This window comes from Morus notabilis, unplaced genomic scaffold (assembly GCF_000414095.1).
Source record: "Morus notabilis unplaced genomic scaffold, ASM41409v2 Scaffold324, whole genome shotgun sequence".
In the NCBI taxonomy this organism is placed as follows: domain Eukaryota; kingdom Viridiplantae; phylum Streptophyta; class Magnoliopsida; order Rosales; family Moraceae; genus Morus; species Morus notabilis.
In genome coordinates this window covers 178,936-201,337 of record NW_010362325.1, presented here as the reverse complement: position 1 = coordinate 201,337, position 22,402 = coordinate 178,936, and the positions used below count along the sequence as shown (strand labels likewise).

General features: G+C 37.2%; 4 protein-coding genes across 7 annotated transcripts in view; 2 read left to right on the top strand and 2 right to left on the bottom strand.

The window, feature by feature from the left end:
- The window catches only part of LOC21396337 (protein NEOXANTHIN-DEFICIENT 1), a 4,908-nt gene extending 1,769 nt beyond the window's left edge, over positions 1-3,139 (bottom strand). The window contains exons 1-8 of one of the 2 annotated variants that reach the window (XM_010101739.2): positions 2,927-3,139; positions 2,210-2,307; positions 2,027-2,110; positions 1,874-1,937; positions 1,701-1,747; positions 961-1,015; positions 605-643; positions 270-429 (exon numbers count right to left, since the gene is read on the bottom strand). In XM_010101739.2, the coding sequence (XP_010100041.1) occupies positions 270-429; positions 605-643; positions 961-1,015; positions 1,701-1,747; positions 1,874-1,937; positions 2,027-2,110; positions 2,210-2,274 (514 nt within the window). In that variant the 5' untranslated portion in view covers positions 2,275-2,307; positions 2,927-3,139. Of the gene's footprint in view, positions 1-269; positions 430-604; positions 644-960; positions 1,016-1,700; positions 1,748-1,873; positions 1,938-2,026; positions 2,111-2,209; positions 2,308-2,926 lie in introns of those variants that run through there. The other variant, XM_024167955.1, reaches the window with a different exon arrangement.
- A 1,548-nt stretch (positions 3,140-4,687) lies between these two features.
- Positions 4,688-8,923, top strand: LOC21396336 (aspartokinase 2, chloroplastic). 3 transcript variants are annotated; one of them, XM_024167953.1, is made up of 13 exons: positions 4,688-5,197; positions 5,304-5,356; positions 5,478-5,518; positions 5,936-6,090; positions 6,457-6,606; positions 6,735-6,830; positions 7,080-7,196; positions 7,459-7,578; positions 7,695-7,787; positions 7,877-7,993; positions 8,188-8,304; positions 8,396-8,458; positions 8,563-8,923. In XM_024167953.1, exons 1-13 carry the CDS (start codon positions 4,793-4,795, stop codon positions 8,710-8,712), a joined length of 1,677 nt encoding a protein of 558 aa, XP_024023721.1. In that variant the 5' UTR covers positions 4,688-4,792; the 3' UTR covers positions 8,713-8,923. The 3 variants fall into 3 exon arrangements, with proteins under 3 accessions (XP_024023721.1, XP_024023722.1, XP_024023719.1); XM_024167954.1 differs by having other exon boundaries at positions 5,304-5,386; positions 7,695-7,745; XM_024167951.1 differs by having other exon boundaries at positions 5,304-5,386.
- Positions 8,924-10,371: 1,448 nt separating this feature from the next.
- On the bottom strand, positions 10,372-15,366 carry LOC21396335 (auxin response factor 4). The gene is made up of 14 exons (XM_024167933.1): positions 15,035-15,366; positions 14,817-14,929; positions 14,458-14,553; positions 14,322-14,378; positions 14,073-14,228; positions 13,897-13,981; positions 13,576-13,666; positions 13,226-13,390; positions 12,899-13,018; positions 12,681-12,756; positions 12,440-12,605; positions 11,523-12,319; positions 11,213-11,403; positions 10,372-11,075 (listed from the first exon to the last, which is right to left on the bottom strand). Exons 1-14 carry the CDS (start codon positions 15,105-15,107, stop codon positions 10,910-10,912), a joined length of 2,352 nt encoding a protein of 783 aa, XP_024023701.1. The 5' UTR covers positions 15,108-15,366; the 3' UTR covers positions 10,372-10,909.
- Positions 15,367-21,107: 5,741 nt separating this feature from the next.
- On the top strand, positions 21,108-21,917 carry LOC112092265. Its single transcript, XM_024167957.1, has one exon. It carries the CDS (start codon positions 21,108-21,110, stop codon positions 21,915-21,917), a length of 810 nt encoding a protein of 269 aa, XP_024023725.1.
- The last annotated feature ends 485 nt before the right edge of the window (positions 21,918-22,402 follow it).

Genomic DNA, 22,402 nt, shown 5'->3' with positions numbered 1-22,402 from the left:
ATATATAGAGAGAGAGAGAGAGAGAGAGAGAGAGAGAGAGAGAGAGAGAGAGATGCATGCTCTTCATGAGCTAAAAATCATGCTTAACAAAATGTTATCCACAAGTCAATCATTTACTTCCAGCTCTATTAAACGTTTCCCATTTCATATTATTTAGCACACCAGAAATGTTGCCTGTTGGTAGAGCAGTATCTAGATTTCTTTTTCTTTTTATACGGAAAAGAATTGGTCAAAATCTGAAATTAGGCAAAAGAATCAAAGAAACCAACCTAAAGAGGTGAGGTTGAAAGAAGAAGTATCTTCTGCAGTCACTTGGACATCCATACGATCTCTCGAATACCAATCAGACAAGCCAGTTCCCATGCCAAACATGTTTAAAAATCCAGTGCTTCTACTACTATCTTGTTGCCTTGAGATTGATGTAATTCTCTGCTTCATAAGTACAGAAAGCATAATCATGTATCATGTATGACCGTCTGATTTGCTTGAGAATATGGCAAAATGTGTTTGAAAGAATTCTGATTAGTTTTAATTGGACATTTGAACAATACAAAATAATCTGTGGATAAAAATCTTTCAACATGAAGTTTACACATAGTCGTACCTTCGAGAACCTAGCGACCTGACTCGGAAGCCCTACTTCCTGCAACAAGTGACAGCAAACCAACATTGGAACTACGAAAGAAAAATGCAAACCCATGTGATGAGGAGCAAGATATAGATAATTAGGAATGCTCATATATATGTATATCCACTAGGCTTGTTTAGGTTTTGGTTATGTTTATCTGGTTATATCAGGTTTTATTTCTCCATAAGTAGCCCTTTAGATTGAATTATCAACAAAGACCTTGATTAACGATATTGAATAGTCATATTAATTCCTCTCTATAGTTCTTTCAAACAAAGATAATGTTAGATTAACAAAATAAATTGAATTGTGCTGAGTTCTGTAACTCCCACCTTTCGACCATGTTCGCAAGCTTCATCGCTGTTCACAAGCACCTTAGTGGCCCATCTGTTGACAAGAAGAAGAAAAACACGTTGAAACTAGTTGTTCTGCAGCCAAACTGTTGTCCTCTTTAATCAAATCAAGACAATCTAGTTTATTGACTGATATATTATTATTAAAAGCAGAAGTGAAAGTGCTTTAGGTGGTTTGGAAAAACTTGATAGATTCAGAGATGCAAGAACGTGACTCATTTACAATCTGCAAGTTGCCTAGTTGCGTAAGGCACTTGTATTAAATTATTATACATCAACTTTATTTTCCAAGAAGACGATTGCTTTGGCGGTATTATTAGATAATAATAATAAAAGACCAAGGAAACATTTTGATTAAATAAAGGAGAAAGTGTTGACTGGTCTAGTATAATCTCCTCAGGTTGTATTAGCCGGTATTGTTAAGTCTAAGCATCCAGTTTAATGTGTATAAGCAAGTCAATTTTAACGCCTCAAAACAAACCCATAACATAGAAAATGATTCAGCAACAATTTTCAAAGGTCATGACTCATTTTTCTGCATGGTGCCTAACTTGTAAAGGTTATCTTTACTTAAAAGACAAAAATGAATTAAGCGTATCTCATGACATCATGATCGATTTTAGAGATAGGTGGAGAAAAATGTGCATCTTCTGTAGCAGGATTTTGTGATGTACAAGATCTTAGTATAAAGAAGAAATTTAAGTCATGGAAAAGCTTACGCGCAAGATGTCGGCGGGTTCCATACAAGTCCGGCGATCACAACAAGCTGGGAAGAGACATGATTATAACTATTAGTAACTACATTATTCAAAAGCGGAATTCCACTAATCGATTTCGGGTTCAGGATCAATCCGAAAGTGATTAAGTGCTAACAACAGTTCTTCTGAAAAACCTCATCAAAGACTCCAGCTGGGCTGTCATCGTAGCTCGCAAGAAAGAACCCACCAAGAGTATACCTGCAAAATAATAAATTGCAATGTTCAGGACATAACTCTCCTATAGAACTTGAACACTTCAACAAGGATTTTAAGAATCCAGAAAATACCCAAATGCTTCAACCAATCTCAAATCTTTCGGGATACACGCCCGCGCGGTTTTGGCTTTCACCAGATGGAGCTGATACAAAGCACTGAGAATGAAACGCAGGTTGTAAAGCAGAATCAATTAAAAGAGAGAAGCAAGTAAGATAAATGTATTTATTAAGTACTTTTTTTGGGTGGTTGCTTACCTTCCTTTGAATATCCATGGAGGTTTGCCATAGCCTGATGCATCTTTTGTTTCTCCATTATCCATGGTTTGTGTATGAATATTCCCGAAAGTTAATACCTAAAAAAAAAAAAAAAAGAGACCACTTAGGCACTTACTATGATTGCACATTTAAAGGGACAAAAAGTTAACTTAATTGAGCTCCAAAGTCTACATCTAATCTAAACTAAATTATCTTGTTTTAGTGAGGAAACAGATTTGCTCCTTTCTCACATGACCCCACCAGAGGATTTTGAAAATCTTATTACAACCGTGAATTAGATTTTGTTCTATTTTCTGTGGAGAGTAAATATTTTATGCGGTACAAAGACAGACACATAAGCACTTACATATGAAAGTGGGTTGAAGTGTCAATAAAATTCTATAATAATTTCCTGGACTAATGACCCAATATGCCGTTAACAAGACCTAAGAGAGTTCAAGAGTTTACACCTGGGTTTCTAATTATCTGTCATTTTGGAGGAGTTTCTTTCTTCACAGACATATACACATAAATAAACATTTTTACAAAAAATAAATAAAGAAAAGAGGTCCTTTTCTAAATTAACCCAACTTTTTCTTCACTTGAAGACGAAAACAAATTAGAAAATTAATACTTATGAGTCGGGTTTTAGCATGAAGAAGAAGAAGAAACAAGTCAGAAAGCTCAAAAAGAAAAACAAAAAACTGTAAGACTCACCTCAACGAGATTATAAGCTCTGCTCTGCTCTGCTTTTCTCTTGGAATATCTCACGATTGAAAGCTGAAAGTCACTGAACTAAAGGCTCAACCCTATTTTTTCATGCTGCAATTAGTAAGAAAAAGAAGAAGAACGGAAACCCAGAAGAGAAAAGTGTGGGAATTTAGAGAAACCGACAGAGAAAATGAAATTGGTTAGAAGAAGCATTGAGACAATGAGAATGAGTAATAGCTAGACGTAGAAGTGTGGATATATATATATATATATATATATATAATCATTGTGTAGTATAGATAAAGGGATAGATATATAGATAAATGGATAAATAGTAATAATATTAGATTAGATAGATGTGGTTTGGCGCCAACTGATAGTAACAATACCATTTTCCATATCCACCACAACTTGCAAAAACCACCCAAACAATTATTTATTTATTTAATTTTTTTTTTGATGAATTTCACGTTTTAAAAATCTGTTTCTGATTCGGTAAGTTGGATTCTGCTCTCTGTACGGCATTATTATGATCATGCAAATTTGTTTTTAATTGCTAAAATAAATCCCTTTCTTCTTATCTCAGGCACAATTTCTATTCTCTCAGTCCCAACACCATAATTTTATTTCATCTTCCTAAATATCTTTGCTTTTTTTTATTTTTTATTATTACATTTCCAAATCAATATGGGGAAGAAACTACTTCAACTTTATGTTGTATCTTTCTCAATTTTGGGGTTTTCAAGCTAGAAAGAGAGAGAAAAAAATGAAAAATAAAAAATAAAAAAGAGGCAACTTGGGTTACACCGATTATGCAGTGTAGATTCCTTCTACTTTCGTCTCCTTTGATTTTACTAAAAATAGCAACCTAATCAGCACCATAACACAGTAAATTCCATTCATAATCCGATTCAGTTGAAATTAAAAAAAAAAAAAAACAAAAACAAAAAAAACAAAGAAAGAAAGATAATTTATTTACTCGTTCAATTGTTTAGGAAAAGTTTTTAGGTAGAACGTTACGTGGATATGAAAGATAGATACGGTAGTTTTATATATTTTAGATGTAGTATTCATAACCTCCCGTGAGATTGTGAGAAAGCGAGAAATTACTTGTTTGTAATAATAAAATTCTGTGATGCTACAATGCTTTAACAAAAGGAAAAAAAAAAAAAAAAAGAAAGAGAGACAAAAATAAGTGGGATTAAAAAAAATTATAAATAATGTTATATTAAAAATTATTTATTTTATATATTTTTTAAATTTGATATGAGTTTGATTATACCTGGGAGCGTAAATTTGGCTCAGGATAGTTGTAATGTGGGACCAGACGAATTATTGGTGCATTTCGTACGTTTTACACACCGACGGTTAAGTTAGGTAGCGCGCCTTTTTGACCTTTACTTCTAGCTTCCTTCCTTTTTTCTTTTTCTAATGGATTTACCTTACTATAATTATTTATTTTCTAAAAATTAATTATTTTTCTAATTTATTAACTTTTTTTAATTTGGGGATTAAATACCTAAACTCAAGGTGTAGTCAGATTTGAATTACCATTAGAACTGTGAAATTAATTAATAACAAAACATAATTTTAAAAATGAAAACATCTACCAACCTTAGATTAATAACTTTTTTTAGTAAATAAATAATTATGTTTTAGAGAAAAAAAAATGCGTTAACTAATAACACTATGATTTGTTGACTACCAAATTGAATCAGGTCATCAAGCTTTATGCTTTTTTTAAAAAAATAAATAAAAATTAGAAACTTTCATCACATTGACTCGTTAGAGTGAGATTGATGAGAAAATTCTTGAGAAAGAATTTAGAACCCTAGACAATTCATCGATTGAAAGCTTCACTCTCCCACAAAAATGGCGGCTTCGTTGCATTTCCATGGCGTTAGAAATCCCTGCAGCTTCGGAGCTTCAAGAAGCTCGCATTTCTCGCGCATGGCGTCGCTCTCATTCTCGGCTTGGCGAGGTCGATTCCTCAGCACGCCGATGGAGAACGCAAGTCGAAACAGAGCTCCTAGAGTTGAGGCCGAGAAGAAGAACCGAATCGAAGCTGTGATCAGGAAAGACGAAGAAGAAGAAGAAGAAGAAGAGAGCGATTCAGAGAAGCGAGAGGAACTCACTTGCGTGATGAAGTTCGGCGGCTCGTCGGTGGCTTCTGCGCATAGGATTCGGGAGATCGCTGACCTAATCCGCAGTTTTCCAGAAGAAAATCCCGTTATTGTTCTCTCCGCCATGGGGAAAACCACCAACAATCTCCTACTCGTAAATGCTCGTTCATTTTCTCGCTTGTTTTCTTTAGAGTTAGGGTTTGTGCATGTCGTAATAGTAGTGATGGGATTGGAATTTGGATGGCTCTGATAATGCATAGGCCGGGGAGATGGCTGTGAGTTGCGGTGTTTCGAATGCGTCGGAAATCGAAGAGTTGAGTTTTATAAAAGAATTGCATCTCAGGTTTGATCCTTTGTCTCAAAAAAGAAATTTTGTCGAAAAAAAATTGTATCATTGATTTGTGATGGAGCTGTTCTTCCTAATATCTTTTCAGGACTGTTGATGAACTTGAAGTTGATCGCTCTGTTATTTCTGGTGAGGACCATTTCAAATTCGAGCTTATTTCGAAATTCTACTTTGTGGCGTTTAGATTGTTTAGTGATATTTATCATTCCCAATTAATGTAAACAATTTTAGTGTTAGGTTATTTAATTCATTAATAGTAAAGTATATTTCATATATTTTTTCTAAAAATAGATCAAGTCAATTTCATATCAACAGTATCAGTGCATCACCTATATGGGTCGAGTTTGAGTCGTGTTATCATGTCATAACACGAATTGCAATATGTGTTTTTTTACTTAAAAAATGAGCCTTGTGGTGTTATATCGTTGATACTTCATTAGACAAAGGTCATTGTTTTGTGTTGATTTTTTTATGCCAAGGATATGCGTGTTGAGTATGCAGACTTATTTGGATTTTCTTTGGAATGTGCTTCGAGATATTTTGCAGCACACTTGGAAGAACTGGAGCAACTTTTGAAGGGCATAGCTATGATGAAGGAGTTAACACCCCGCACCAGAGATTATTTAGTTTCTTTTGGAGAGTGCATGTCCACTAGAATCTTTGCAGCTTATCTGAATAATATTGGTGTTAAAGCACGCCAAGTATGTACTTCCTCATTATCAATTATTCTTCTCGTCTATTGTTTTTTAGTTGAAATCAAACTCGTTTTGTTATTATTTTAATTTTCATTTGTTTAGACAACTTAGGAGAAAAGAAATATACTAGTACTTCAACTGATTTTGCAACAGGCTTATCATTATGCAAGTGTTTCTTAGGCTCTACCCACTTGTTTGGCGAACTATTTGATTTGATCCAAGCTGACTTCAAAAGCAGGGGTTCGCCATGTCTGACTTATCTTTCATGGTCACTAAAGAAATTCTGATATGTCAATTGGCTCTCCTTTTTGGCAGTCATTCAATATATTTTCTGACACAATTCCCTTACATAATTTTGTTGCATTGTTGCAGTATGACGCGTTTGACATGGGTTTCATAACTACAGATGAGTTCACAAATGCAGATATCTTGGAAGCAACTTACCCCGCTGTTGCTAAAAGGTTACATGGTGATTGGTTTACAGATCCTGCAATTCCTGTTGTTACCGGGTTCCTCGGAAAGGTTGCTAGCTGCTGCATTTGTATTCTTGTTTACATGCTTAGTTCGTAGTTCGTTTTCAACTGTAAATTTTATGTTTAGAGTTTCGTAGCTGGGCTATTAATAAAACAGGTCGTGTCTTTCAATTGTAGGGCTGGAAATCTTGTGCAATAACCACCTTGGGTAGGGGTGGTAGTGATTTGACAGCCACCACCATTGGTAAAGCCTTAGGCTCGCGAGAAATTCAGGTCAGATTAGCTCCTTGTGCTTTTACCACAGAGAATTCATAAGAACATGTGAATCCCGCCATGTATGCATTCTGATTCACTGCTTGATTTATTTAGAACTGCTATCTGCTTCTCTACAGATACTGCTAATATGAGAATCACTTTTGTGTGAAATATGTATAAGCATTTTTGTTTTTCTTTTTCAATTGTAGGAATTCTGTGCTAATACGCTTTTGCAATATTACCAGCTTACTTTACCTTCTTTAATAGGTGTGGAAGGATGTTGATGGCGTGTTGACCTGTGATCCTAGTATATATCCACGTGCAAAGCCTGTGCCTAACTTGAGTTTTGATGAAGCAGCTGAGCTCGCATACTTTGGTGCACAGGTTGAAATATCTTTATGTTTAATGTGAATTTTTTCTTCTTTTTCTGCTTAACAGGCTCTTATATCATAGTTTTGGCTGAAATAATGAGTAAACTAACCCTTTCTTTGGAAATCCCTCTGTCCATGATTTTAACTAGTTGTAGAGTCAAATTGAACTAGTAAAAAGAAAAGAATAGATATTCCTATAATTCGGAATATTAGAATACAAATTGAACTCTTTGTTGTATAAAGGGAGAATTATAGTTACCATGAGCTTCTTGCAGGTCCTGCATCCACTATCCATGAGACCAGCAAGGGAAGGTGATATTCCTGTTAGGGTCAAGAACTCCTACAACCCAAAAGCTCCCGGCACCCTCATCACTAGAACAAGAGATATGGCTGAGGTTTATAGCAGCTGGATTTGATGCCAATATTATAATCTAAGCATTTAGAAGAATTCAAACACGGTTGACCTTTTCTGTTTCTTTTTTGTCCTTTTCTGTTCTAAACTCAATTTCAGGCTGTTCTAACCAGCATAGTTTTGAAGCGGAATGTTACCATGTTGGATATTGTAAGTACACGCATGCTTGGTCAAGTGGGTTTCCTTGCCATGGTGAGAAAGAAAGATTATTGGTGTGCTTTTGTTTCTGACACTTAATGCCTTCATTTCGATGTGACTGCAGTTTGCATGGTGTTCTGCAGGTGTTCTCCATCTTTGAGGATTTGGGCATTTCCGTGGATGTTGTTGCTACAAGTGAAGTTAGTATATCTTTGACATTGGACCCATCAAAACTCTGGAGTAGAGAACTAATCCAGCAGGCAAGCATGAAATCCTATCGTGTTTCAGTCGTAGATATGTTGTGTGTGCTTTATTTATGAGCGTTGCTATTCATCAAAACAATGCATCACCTCTAAGTGTCTTAGTAAAGGAGTACTATCGACATGGAAAAAAGTAAAAGAACCGGTGGCATGCCAAACCAGCACTTGATAAAAAGGTTTGGCTTCTTGTGCAGGAACTCGACAATGTAGAGGAAGAGCTCAAAAAGATTGCAGTCGTGAAACTTCTGCAGCATAGATCAATCATCTCTCTCATTGGAAACGTTCAGCGATCTTCATTGATTCTAGAGAAGGTTGCGCATTTCCAATTAACAGATTCTACTATGTTGTTCTTTTCCGAAATTTCCCGCCTTTTTCTCATATGATCAACTTTCTTTGATGCAGGCATTCCACGTTCTTCGGACAAACGACGTCAATGTCCAAATGATCTCACAGGGGGCATCCAAGGTCGGTTTGATATAATTCGTTTCATTTACACGAATATGCAATTAAACTATTTTTAGCTGTCCAGTGATACGATAGTTTTGGATGTTATTTTATGTATCAACCAGGTCAACATCTCGTTGATTGTAAATGATAGTGAAGCTGAAAGATGTGTGAAGGCCCTTCACCAAGCCTTTTTTGAGAGTGGCGACCTATCTAATTTAATCATACACGAGTGTGGATCTGAAAATGGATCGGCTTCTTCGTGGCGACTGTGATGGCGACAATGAAGGAATGTAGCGTTCTTGTGGTGGGCCAATCTAGTTCTTTTAAGGCCTTTAATTTGTTTTCAATACTTTAGTTTATACTTGTTGTATATTAAGTTTTTTACCTATGTTTCTATCATTCCAATTTTGTCAATAATGTTCTTAAAAAAATTTCTTTAGATTCTTGGGGCGGGTACACCCTATTTGGTACCACAAGTAATAAATAGGATTAATTTCAAAAATTCCTCCCGAACTATGATCATTTTAACACTTTATCTCCCGAATTTTAAAAATTAACATGTGTTCCCCCCGAACTTTGTTCCGTTAACAAGTTTTATCCTTCTGTTATAATGAGTGATGAAAATCATCACATGTCAAGTACATAACCCATTTGAGGAGGGTATTATCGTAAATTAACCTACAACAGCCTTAGATTATTAAAAAAGCGATTAAAAACTCAAATGCATTAAAAAAATCCATTTTGTCGATTTTTTTGGTTGTGTTAGGGTTATAACTTTTCCCCCAAAAAGAAAAATCTGAAATAAAATCAAGTTTTTCCTTTTCTTGCTTTGCATAATAATCAACTCTCTCTCTCTCTCTCTCTCTCTCTCTCTCTCTCTCTCTCACACACATTTTTGTCTATTGGTTGTGTTAGGCTTGTCTAACACTGATACAATGATAATCTTCAGCATTTCTTTGCTTCATAAATAGTAAGGAACAGAGAAATCCCAAACAAAACAGAGGAATTTCAGAAACAAGAGTATTACAAGAAAAAATGGATAGTTTGTATCTGAAAACAGGGATTCATGCAATAACGCCACCAATCTCAGTGACCGGAGGAGGCCTCGCGGTGGGGAAATTAACGGCAACGACAACGACGAAGAAGACGATGCCGTTTTTGAGATTCTCGTTCAAGTATTCGTTGAAATCATGCTGGCCTAGAAGAGGAGAAGGTAGATATGGTGGAACTTGCCATGGATGAACAAGGTGAGGAAAAAAAAAAGCAAAATGGAAACGAAAATAGTAAATTTTTTCAATAAAGATGAGAAATTATCTGATTAAGAGAGTATAAGTGTAATTACACTTTCAATTCTCACTAAATAAGTAACACGTGACAATTTCGTCACTTATTGTAATAGAATAATAAAACTTGTTAACGGAACAACGTTCAAGAAGAACGTATGTTATTTCAAAGTGTTACAATGGTCATAGTTCAAGAAGAATTTTTGAAATTAATCCAAATAAATATAGTCAAATGTTCATAAAGTCGTGTGAACTTGTATTTTTATATATACAATATATATTTGTTATACTATGATTTTGATTTCATCCGGACTAAAATTACCCGTATCTATAAGATACTTCTTCAACTCCATGGCAGAATTTTCCAAAATTTTCTTTAAAATAATGCATTTTGTTTCAAACTTTTTATGTATAAAAAATTATGTTACACTTGGCCAGTGTCAGAAACAAACATTATTCCAGACTCCATGTGATAGCATAGTGTGATGATGGTGGGGCCCCGAACTGTTATCAAACTGTCCTCATTGTTTCTTTCCTTTTTTTTTTGTTTCCTCTTTCTTTTTTCTTTTTTCTTTTTTCTTTTTTTTTTCATTTTAAGAAAGATTATCGTCGACAATGCTGGATATGCACGTGCAGAAGTTTATATAATGATTAGGGAATTTTGAGACATCATTACATTAATCCAAATATCACCCCAACCTTAAACCCCTCAAAAGATGCACAAAAATAAATATAATAAAAATACTGGAGACTGTACAGCAAACATTCCAAAAAAAAAAAAAAAAACTGAGAATTTTATAATATTCTATGGATGGACATGGACATCGCCCCTTCACTATTTTCATCCACTTCACAGGCTTCCAACTGGCCATTAATATCCAAAATCTAATGAAAATGTTAAAAGGGGGGTTCTATTTCAAATGGCTAACCCAAGCTGTGCACCATTTTATACCTCTACAAATTGAAGAACCCCTCCCTTCCACATTTACTCTATAAAATATTAATTGGGGGGTTTTAGAGTAGTCTTTTTTGTGTACCAGCAAATCCATTATCAAAGGAGAACTGCAATCTTATACTTCAAAAGAACAAACAAATTTTCCAGCATTTTCCCCCCCCCAATGATAACAGAACTTAGTAAGATAAAACCTCTAACCTTATTTACACAACACTAAACCCCTCTCTTTCTCTATTGACCTGAAGGATGACCCAAACTTTGGGCTTCTTCTGATCCTGTTCCTTTGTTTGCTATTGCTGAAACTACCTCCGGTTTTGGATTAGTGACTTCTAAGTCCATCTTCTTTACCTCCTCTTGAGTGTAGATAGAAATCTTCCGGACAAGGTGACAGAATTCCCTATGTTGTTCAGACACAAACATTGGTTAGAACAAGCCGATCTCAAAGTTACCAATAATGACTCCAAATTATGCTAATGATGTAGGACGCAATTATATGTATGCAAATAAGTGGAAAAAAGAGACGAATTTGCTTACTCCCAGGGATCATCTCCAACAAGCATCATATCACCCTCGTAGTCAGTAAAAACAATCAGCCACTTCTTCTTCGGTCCCATTAATTCACCATTAAATTCGAAAATGTGATCCAATTCTGCTATCAGTTGGCTATAGCCATTGAACTTACTCAGGTCAACGGACCTTCCCAAAGCAGTCCCCTGCTTGTGAACCTGAATCAAGAATTCATATAAAACCAGTAAGAGTTAGATAACATCACAAATTTGAGTTCTCAGTTTTTTTTTTTTTGAAAAAAAAAAAGACCATGCCCAATGACAATAAGATAAGACACCTTAATGCAGCTTCTCGTCGAACAACCCTGAAGCTTAACCTGACTGTCTCGAGAAAACTTCTTTAAAACTTGAGAGTGTTGCCCTTGTTCATCTCCTACAGTTTCAGTATCGGAGAACTCCGGAATCTTTAACCCCTTCAACACTTGTCCCGGTCCTATATCTTGGTGATGCTCTGATGATTCAACATCAGTATGACCTCGTAGCCTGTCTGTAGAGTTCAAGTATGGTATTTCTTGCTCTGTCATGGCAGGGTTACCAAGGAGGGAGAAACCAAAGAGTTTGCATTCTCCGTTCCCCTTGGCTTTCAAATCTTGTTGCAAAGGCAGGTCGTCCAAATTCAGAATCATTTGGTGATTAGAGTTTTCAGCATGTGCTGGCTGCAGCAGAGGCAACAACCAATCTCTGGGCAGCTGCTGCTGGACTTCAAGTCCATGCATTCCATCATTAAAATCTCGGAAAGGAAGCAAGCAGTTGATGTCGGTTGAGTTTTGATCAACCAAAGGCCAACCCGCCATGTACGATTTCTGGCGTGCTATGGGGGCTAAGATCTCCTTTGTGCATTGTGATCCAAGCCTTATTTGAGCAACTCTATCCTCCGGAGCAAAACATCTTTTTCCAAAGAGCAAGTTTGTTTGATGATCCTTGCCTTGTGATGAAGGAATGTAGGTGGTGACATTCTCAACGTTTGATTCAAAATTCCTAGCAAAGACACCACCACTTAAGGTCAAGCCTTGACCTTGAGAGGCCCTTGAGCACTCATTCCATGTTGGAGCTTCTACATTGCTTTTAGACGGGCCTGATGATAAAATCGAAAGCACGATTAATTGATGGTCACACAATATCTCCATAAGCTACAAGCCAGACTTGCATTATGTAGAGAAAAATACTCATGGGGCATGTATAACAGGAGCTATACCTTCCGTTGTTGCATGGAGAGATGAGGTAGACGATGATATGCTCAAGCGAGGCCTTTTCATCGGACATACTGGAAGAGGGTCTGGGGCATGAATTGAAACAGGTTCTATTTTCCAAGGGGAAACTCTATCTGGACGGTGAAAGTGAGAAGTTTCATCCCAGCGAACCTAAAGGAAACGAAACATAAGCATATTTTTTTAGCATCTAACAAATCATATGGACATAAAGTTTTCTATCACTACCTTAAGGCATCTCCATTTGGATCCAGGCCATCTCATAGGATCTAAATCTTCAGTCCCAATCACAGTACCTGAGAACCTAGTCAGTAAAAAAAAAAAGGGTGTGAAACAGAAAAGTGGAAGTTATTTCCAAACTCACTCTTTCTCCTTTCCCGCTTCTTATGAGTCTTTCTCTACTTTATTTTCTTTTCTTCCCTTAAGGTTCATAACAAGAATAATACCTTTGCTCAGGAGCTTCTTCACCTTCAAACCTCATTTTGAACCTCATCCCTGTAGGATACTCATTCTTGACGGACTCTTTGTACTCTTCAAAGGGAACAATAAACTCGGAAGGGCTTGTCCTAAACAATTATCACATCCAAAAATACAATGGAATAAGTAAAGTTGATCAACTACATAGAATGAACGCAGAGACAGAAAGAAAAAGGAGAAGGACAAATTTAGAGATTAAAGGGCAAGAATAATAAATCTTATCAATCGAGTCTGTAAATTAGATGGAAAGGAATAGTCAATATTATGTAGAAATTGTAGCAAGCAGAACCACACACCTTGGCTTGTAATAAACAATGAACATTGATCCCGTTGAAACAGCATGCCATGCCGTTGCTAGTACACCAATATGCATACTATGACTAGAGATGACTGAGGATGAAGCATTACTCGGTTGCCTCATAGCCCGTCTAACCCTTACACGAAGTTCTCCAGTGTCACCCCTGGAAATCATAATCAAGAACCTTGTAAGGCACCCATGGGCTTACAATTCCATCAACAAAGTTAACCTACAAATGCCCTCTCTGCGGCTGCAAAGCCCTGCAAGTCAAACTCAAGGCTATGCAAATCGCAGAAGGAACAGAGTAATCATAATGGCAATCTCTGATAGAAACAAACGATCCTTAACCTGAGGAAAATAAAAGCATCGCCTGCAACAAGCTTTTTTGAGCTGACAAAGAGACTCCAACCACTTTGAAGAAGATGTCTCTTTGGATGACCTGGAACAATAATGGGTTCCACTTACACATGGTTTTATTAAATAATTGTACTTAGAAGTAAGTAATTTCTTGACATCATGAGAATCAACACCCAAGCAAGGTCTTGAAGAAAGCACGAAATCAAGTGGAGAACACACTAAAAGGCTGTGAAAAAAGACCCCACAAAGAATAAACACTCCATGTCGTTACCAAATGATTATTATCACATACTATAAACAAACAGGTATTACCTCGAAAGATATGGCGAAAACGCCACTCAAGGCCATGCAAATCTTTAGCTACCAATTCCTGATTCGGAGGCTGCTTAGACATGTCCTGCCAAGGGACCAGAAAGCTCAGTCTCTCAAACTAAGAAATATGAAAGCATACACAGAATCAAGTGAATAGAGAGTGAAGATAGGCAAACCAGTCGGGGAAGGCATTCATCCGCATGCCGTTTTAGGACAGAGAAGCCACCATGAGTGCTTGTATCCGAGGCTGTAAGAGTCTTACAGAAGGAATACACCCGAGGCTGCGGAGGGCAAGGCGGAGTTTTCTCCCTCTTCGCCATATTCTCATCTAGCTGCCACACATCAACAACAACCACAACAACATTCGTATGACTCAACACACACAAGCACATATACAAATATGAGAAAGACAAACATCCAAATACCTTAAGTTCAGGAAGCAAAGTCATTTGAGCATACACTTCATCCGTGTCTGGTTCAGCCTGCATTAAAAAGAAAGAAAATTTATACACCAATAACTCCGATGGAAGAATGAACACTGATCAGGAGTTAAGGTAAAACCTTCAACACAACATTCATAACGCGACAGAGGATTTTAGGGGGAAGATCATAGGCCGGCATTTGCTGATCAACTACTTGATTCATCGACGCCTCCACCTGTTTCCGTTCAAATTCAGAAATTAGAATCTCTGAGCCTCATTCATATGAAAGATTCAAGCAAAGTTCTACTTTTCCAAGCAGAAAATTTACAGTACTGATGCTGCGACAAAATATGCAAAATCTACCGACACAAAAGCGAAATTGAAACAAGTACGTGTTTTTATATACACACGCATAAGATTATGTAAAAACATATACATTTTTGTGCACATATAAAAATATATATGTTTGGGGAGAATTGAAATAAAGAGAAGAAGAACCTGCTCGATATGGCCCTGGGGAAAATAGTAAACAAGGGAGCCAGAGCGAGGAAGCGTCACCAGAGGACCCGCGCAAGCGTGCCAGAGCTCCTTGTACAGCGCATTTTCATGATCTACCATCAGATTCACCAATTCCAAACATTTTCACAAACCAAACCAAACAAAACAAAAATCAGATTCAGAGGAAACACAATTTCGCAAAAACAATTCAACATTACCGTCCATTGGAGAAGTCGTAGAGCCTCTGGACGCGGCGTCTCCGCCGTTAGTGTTACCGTAAGAGGAATCCATTGATTTCTGTCTCAGAAACTCCGATTCTGGCCTCGCTTCATGGAAACCTCGGTTGCTCGGCGAATTACAGTGAATTATTGGAGAAGACAACTTTAGAGAGAGAAGGAAGGAGAACCAATAATAAGTCGTCCTATCCTGGCCTTGGCTCACTGACACACAGAGTACTGAAAGACAGAGACGATGGTGATGATAACCCTGGAGAGAGAGAGAGAGAGAGAGAGAGAGAAAACGTATATGTATGTATGTGTGTGTGTGTGTGTGTGTGTGTGTGTGTCTATATATATGGTGCGTCGTATAGGAAATGAAGGAGAAAGGGGAATATTAAATTAATGGGTTTCTTTCAAGCAAAAAAAATAATAATGGGTTTCCATTTCTTGTGAATAGTGTGTGTGTGTTTCTGTTCACCAGCATAGTGGTCGTACGCCTATCTACTGATATACAGACAAGCCTTCTTCCTCTTTTTACGCTTTCCCTTTTATTTCTTTCCTTTTCCTCCCTTCTTCTTTCCCTTTTTTTTTTAAGTGAAATTTTGATATTTATAAATGTAGAGTTTCCACCTTCGGTTGACTCCTATGATACCCGACCACTTTTTTAAGGGAAAAAAATCAGAGTAATATCAATCAATGTAGGCTTAATTAATGACAAAGACTTGTCTTTTATTTTTTCCTTTAATAAAATAACTTACCTTTTATTTTCTTTTTTTTTTACTACTTTTCAAAATATAGTTTAACAATATTTAATTTTTCTTGCAAATCCTATATGATTTGATTTACCTTACAAGATGATGTTCTTGTCCACAAATTTTTTCTAAATTGAAACAAGTAATAGTTGTAAATTGGAATAAATTTTATGTATTTTAGTTGTCAAACAAAGCAATACTCTCAAATTTTTTTTTTTAAAGAAAAATCTCAATATTTAACTACTTGTCAAATAAAGCAATACTCTCTATTTTTATTAAGAAAAAATATCGATATTTAACTTTTATCACCCTTTTGAGTATACTCAGGGGCGATACCGAACTCTGACTAAAAGACACAAAGAAGCGGCGCCACAAAAAACAAAAAGAAACCCTAAAGGATCACACATGAGAGACAGGGTTTAAACCCTAAGATCGTTCTTGTTCCTCTCTCTTTTTTTTTTCTTTTTTCTCTTCTTTTTTTTTCTAATACATATCAACTTTATATGTGCATAAAAATCTAACAAGAATGATATTTAGCCACCATAGAAAAAATAAAATAAAAAACAATAAACATTGCCTCACAATCGGGGTATTTCAGTCAATTTATTAAAAAAAGAGGCCATGTGATGGGTCACATGCGCGTTCCATCAAGAAATATTTTAGTTACCACTATTTAAAGAGTTTGGAGATTGTTTCGTCAAGTTAATAAAATAGGGACTAGACTGTTAGCTAATAAAGAGTTTATAAATTAACGTCGCTAATTCCTCTTTTTTATCAAAATATTCTTTTTAACCCTTTAAAAGACCATTGTAAGTGTTTTCAAGACAAGGATAAAATCAATGTGTGTGTTTTTTTTTTTTTAAATAGTGCACATATTTCGTTTAGAGAAAATTACAAGAATAACTATTTGTTTTCATCGTCTCGTATTTTATGCCATTAAAAATATTATAGTAGAATATGAAATATATTATAGTAAAATACGAAAAATATCATGTCAAAAAAATATTATGATAGAAAATGAAAGATGTGCTATTAAAATAATAATGGCCTAAATGATCAATTTAAAATGAATGAGAGAAGTAAAATAATGGTTTTTCTTATAAAAAAAAAATACATGATTTGTTAGGAAAATGTAGCCTACTATTTATATCGTTATAAATAATTGGAGTCAATATAATCTTTTATTTTTTATTTATTAATTGAACAACTATGTTAATTTTTAGTGGAGAGATATAAATATTATTTTTTTACCATCTTAAATGTTATTTTTGGTTTTTTTTTCCTATTCTTTTATAGCATTCTTGAACATTTTTCTTTTGTTTATTAGTTTTTAAAAGACTTGGGTAAACGGCGTTACTGTGAGGGGCGAAACGCGTGGGCGTGGAATTGGCGGACATGTAACGATGTTTGTCATGGGTAGATGAAAGCTGTTCCGAATTTCGGGAAATGGTTTTGTCGTCTTATTAGCAAGCAGGTCCAAGAGAAGAGACTCATTTGCTTTTAGAGGGACTACTTTGTAACGTCACCCATGGTGGTAGGTCACGGCCCAATTAGAATGAGTCGTACGTTTCGAGGATTCCGCTGTGGGAAGTTGCACGTGTGTTGTTTTGACGGTGACAGAATCATTGCCCCCGTGAGATAAAGCCTATATGCCTGGGAGATGCACGGTTTTGTTACCTCAAGATTCTGGAAAGCACACGTGTCGTAACGAGGGCTGCCATGCTCTTGTGAGTGATGGATTGTACAAATTTCTGTACAACTATATACAAACTTTACTTTTTTACTTGACTTAGGATTCTGGTCCTAATTCGATCCCAAAGTAATTCTCTCAGTTGATTTTAATAAAGTCAAGTCAATATATACTGGAATTAAATACTCAGATCCCTTTAATCAAATTTTTTATTCTCTTTCTTGTAATATATATATACTTTTTCCTTTGAAGATATTTTGTCCTTTCTGATTATAATCCATTGTGAATTAATAAACGTGCCAATCACCTTCAATAAAACAAATTAAATAAACGCCCTTTTAAGTCCCTTTTCTTTAAGAACAAATTTCCTTCCTCTTTTTTTTTTTTTAATCAACTGAAAATATTTCTTTACTAAAATAACAACGATATAATAATGTTGGTAAGCAGATTGTTTTTAGCACAATCATTTTATGAACTTGTCGTGATTTAACGGATTATTTTTAAATTTTTAATTTTAATAATTAACCCTTAAATTTATAAAATTATTGTAATATGCCTAATATTATTAAATTTGTTCAACTTTTTATTAGATTTAAATTATTAAAAATTAAGAAATTAAAATATTTGTATTTATTTAAATTAGGATATTAAAATTTCTCGTTAAACGTGTTTTTATGACATTAATTTAATACAATTATCATCAAATAGGTGTATTACAATAACTTTAAAAGTTGAAAGACAGTTATAAAATTAAAAATTTAGAAGATAATTTGTTAAACTACGACAATTTAAGGGTAAATGTATTAAAAAAACTTTTTTTTCTAAAATATACTTTTGAGATGCAGATATTACGTTTTTCTTTTTCTTTTTTTTTAAATGAATCATTGCTAAATGTAAATACGGTTTAACCCATCGTTGTATAAATTAATAACTAATAGATGCTCGCGAAATTATGTCTAGTGAAATTCATTCTAAGATTCGAAAGGATATATAGTCAGTCTACGCAATTTGCTATTGATGTAATAGTTATGTGTAAATAAGAGCTGAAATATTTTTTTATACGGTATTATGAATATCACGTATTATTATAACCTTGGAAAGTAAAGATTTTTGATAGAGTGGTATATAGAGTCAGATCACACGTTTATTTTATCGATTCGAGTTTCAAATTTAAATTTTATTATAGTAAAAAACTCTTAAAAACAGTCACATTTAATTTTTTTATTACAATAAAAAATTTTCATATAAAATCACATTTCAACTCAAATTAAAAATTTAAATTAGTGAAATAAACAGACTATATATTTGTTCTTTATCTTATTATCTCGTAAAAGGTGGGACCCATTTATCCCACAAAAATTATGCCCCATAAGCAAGTCTCACATAAATCCTATAAATGGAGCTCACTCGTAAATAGGATGAAACAATTAATGTAAGATGCTGAATAGACAATTAGCATGCACGAGTCTTTAATGTAGTAGCACTTTAAAAGCATTCATGGAAATTAGGGGTTTGGTTTGTCTTCTGAAAAGAAAAAAAAAAATAGTTGGGTGAAAAAATGGGTAAGACACAAATTTAAACTATGAGATCTTAATAAAATTTTGTTAAATTGTATTAGTTTTTGGCATACCAATATATATGTAGTTCCTTGTTTTGAATTCGTAGATCTTTGCCAAATTTTATCAATTATGCATGAGGCCTCTTGTATGTATATAGGCCAGTTTCGTAATGCTTTTCAACCGGTCAAAAGCACTATTTTAACAAGTTATTACTTTTTTGTGTTTGGTAAAAAACTGAAGAAAATCTGCTCTGATTTCTCAGGCCGTCACAAGAGTTGGCGTCATCGGAGAAGAAGGTGGCCATGCCGATCCGGACAGCATGCCCTTCCCCAGCAAATCTGCTCTGATTTCTCTTGCATTTTGAACAGTGTGGATAGTTGCTTTCTGGGTGTTTGGAAAGTTAATTAATTTGAGTGATTTGTGGGATTTAAGTCAGCCAAATGATGAAGAAAATCTAAAAAATTATTTTGGAAGATTTTGAAGGTTTTTGCACTCTTTCAGAAGAATTCACCAATTTTAGGGGCTGCCCCATTTTTAGTCTGCAAGAAAGAAAGTAGGGTTTTTTAGGTTTTTTTTTTTTAAATGTTTGCAAATTAAATTAATTTGTATTTCTCTCTGTTTCTTGGTGAATGTTAGAATATGAGAAGAAAAGAGTGGGTTCTGTCGTGTGAGAAAATGTGACGGACACGTGGACGGACGATAATGCGACACGTGGTCCTGACCACTCCCCACCAAGCAGAAAACCCTCGATGTCTACGGACCTCTCCTATCCCCTGGACAGCGCGAAGCCCAAATTAGGACGACGATCCCTTATGGCGTCGACATCGCGCCGTAGGCACGAAGATCCCTCGGCCGCAGAAAGGATCCAAAGTGGGCGATTGGGCCAAGCCGCGCTGACGACGAGGGGAACGTTCTTTAGAAGACGTGACGGGTTGCGTGCTTAAGTGGAAAACGTCTGCAGTCATTAATTACAAGCTCTCAAACCGCCCCACATAGGGGACAGAAAAGTATTACGGAGAAGCACAGAGCCATAATAGGAGACTAATTGGTTGAGTGAACAGTGCTTATTAGTGGGCTACGTCTGGGCCTACCGAGAAAGGGCTCTTGAGTGCTCCCACCTAGGAAGGAAACCCCCTGAGCGAAGGAAGCCCAGTATAAAAGGAGGAAGACCCCCAGTGAGGCAGGGGTTGAGAAATTAAAAAGAAAAAGAGATTGAAGAATAGCAATGACTGTAAATTATTACCTTCTAAACATAAATACAAAGTCACAGTGGATGTAGCTCTCGTTTTATAGAGTGAACCACTATAAAAATTCCTAGTGTCATTTGTCCATGTATGATTTAGTTAACACACAAACACACATGTTCAACAAATCCACACACGTTTAATACATCCACGGCCGGTAATCCAAAGGAAAACTAAGAGGTAACCCGGCCAATTTTTTGTTGGCGAAATTTGACCGTCAACAATTGGCGACTCCACTGGGGACCTGAAAACGTTCGACCCCCAACTACATAATTATAAATCTCCATCCGTCTAGGGAATATCGGGATGGAAGAAGATCTACACCCGGTCGAAAATGAAGTCCCACCTCCAGACGCACCACGGCCGGACCCGATGCAGATGCAGGCCCAACTAACCACTCTAACCGAGCTGGTGTGTGGGCTAATGACCGTGGTGGAGCGCTTAGATGGAAGGAACTCCATGCTGCCATTAGAAGACGCCCCGAGGCCGCAGGAACCTGCTGTGGCTGGAGATCCGAACTACGGTGACCACCCACATATCCAAGAAGGAACCGGAGATAGTGAGAATCACCGGGGCCCTCCTAGGCCTCGGCCTTCCCAATCCTCCGGCAGTCGTTTGGGGCTTGCCGAACTCTGAGCTCCCGAGGACCGGGTACCGAGAGGTCCAGGAAACCCCGATGTGTTATCCTAGAATCCAGGTGGAAACCCGCCAGGAGACTCAGGATCAGTACAGGCAGGCGGCTAGGCCCGAGGCGGACCCAACGCTCAGAAGGCAGAAGCGTCGAGAGTAGCCGACTCGGCCATTTCGACAGAGGAAGCACGCGCCATCATGGAACGAATGGCCAGCCTGGAGCAAAAACTGACTGGGGACGTAGCGAGCCTAAAAAAGAATATAGGCCGTGTGGCTGAGGTGGTAAACGTTGATATCACACCCAGCCGCACACATGACCATCCATTTACCGAAGAAATAATGGCGCCCCCTCTCCCCGATAAATACAGGTCACCATCAATCCCACCGTATGATGGGCGAAGAGATCCCGATGACCATTTGGAGATGTACAAGGGGCACATGCTCTTGCATGATTACGCCGAGGAGATCATATGTCGAGCCTTTCGAAACCATTTGACGGATTCCGCCCGAAGGTGGTTCCGGACGCTGAGGCCAAACTCCATCTCAAGCTGGGACGAGTTGAAGGAATCATTTTCCCTCCAATTCATAGGGGTCAAAGAGTACGTCCCCCTAAAGCAGAATTTGACGATGATATACCAGAAGCCGAACGAGTCACTCAAAGAATGGCTCGCAAGGTATGGGGAAGCTGTCGCCGCCACGATGGACATAACAAATAGAGAGGCCTTGATGGGGGTCTTATCTAGCATGAAGAAAATTATCCCATTCAAAAGAGAGCTGAACCGGAAACCTCCGTCCAGCAACAGGGAGTTTTTAGCGCGAGCACAGGGGTACATCAACGCTGAAGAGGCGGACGCAAACGACCCCGAGCACAGGACCAACAAGAATAAAGGAACCGAACAAGGGTCGACGCCTGCGAAACAGGATGGGAAGAAGCGTCGAGGTGGAGGAAACATGGACAAGCAGCCCGCCGCGACGACGAGCGCCCCAGAAGCTAAGAAGCCGAGGTAAGAGGATACCCGTAAGCCTCGACTGTTCCAAAAATACAATTCCTACCACGAGCTAACGGTAGGAGTCGAGGAGGTCTTCAATCAGGTCGGCCGCGGGAACTTGCTACGCGGACCGGAACCAATGAAGTCAGACCCCAGCCGAAGGAACCAGAAGAAATTATGTAGGTTCCACGGCGATGTCGGACACCACACCAACGATTGCGCCTACCTCAAGGATGAAATCGAAAGAGTGATCCGCGAGGGAAGGTTACAAGAGTTCAGGGCCGAGCGGAGACCTCGCAACGACGGCCACGATGGGCAAAATGACGGTCGGCGCAGAGAGGATAACCAGCGCCCAGAAGACCGAGAACCCGTCGGCGTCATACGGACTGTCCTCGGCGGTCCTTATATAGGAGGTGACTCAAGGAAGTCTCAGAAGGACTACGCCCACGAGGCCAGGGGGTTTATCAGGAGTGATTCTGGAGCGTCTCCGCTGTAAAAACCCCA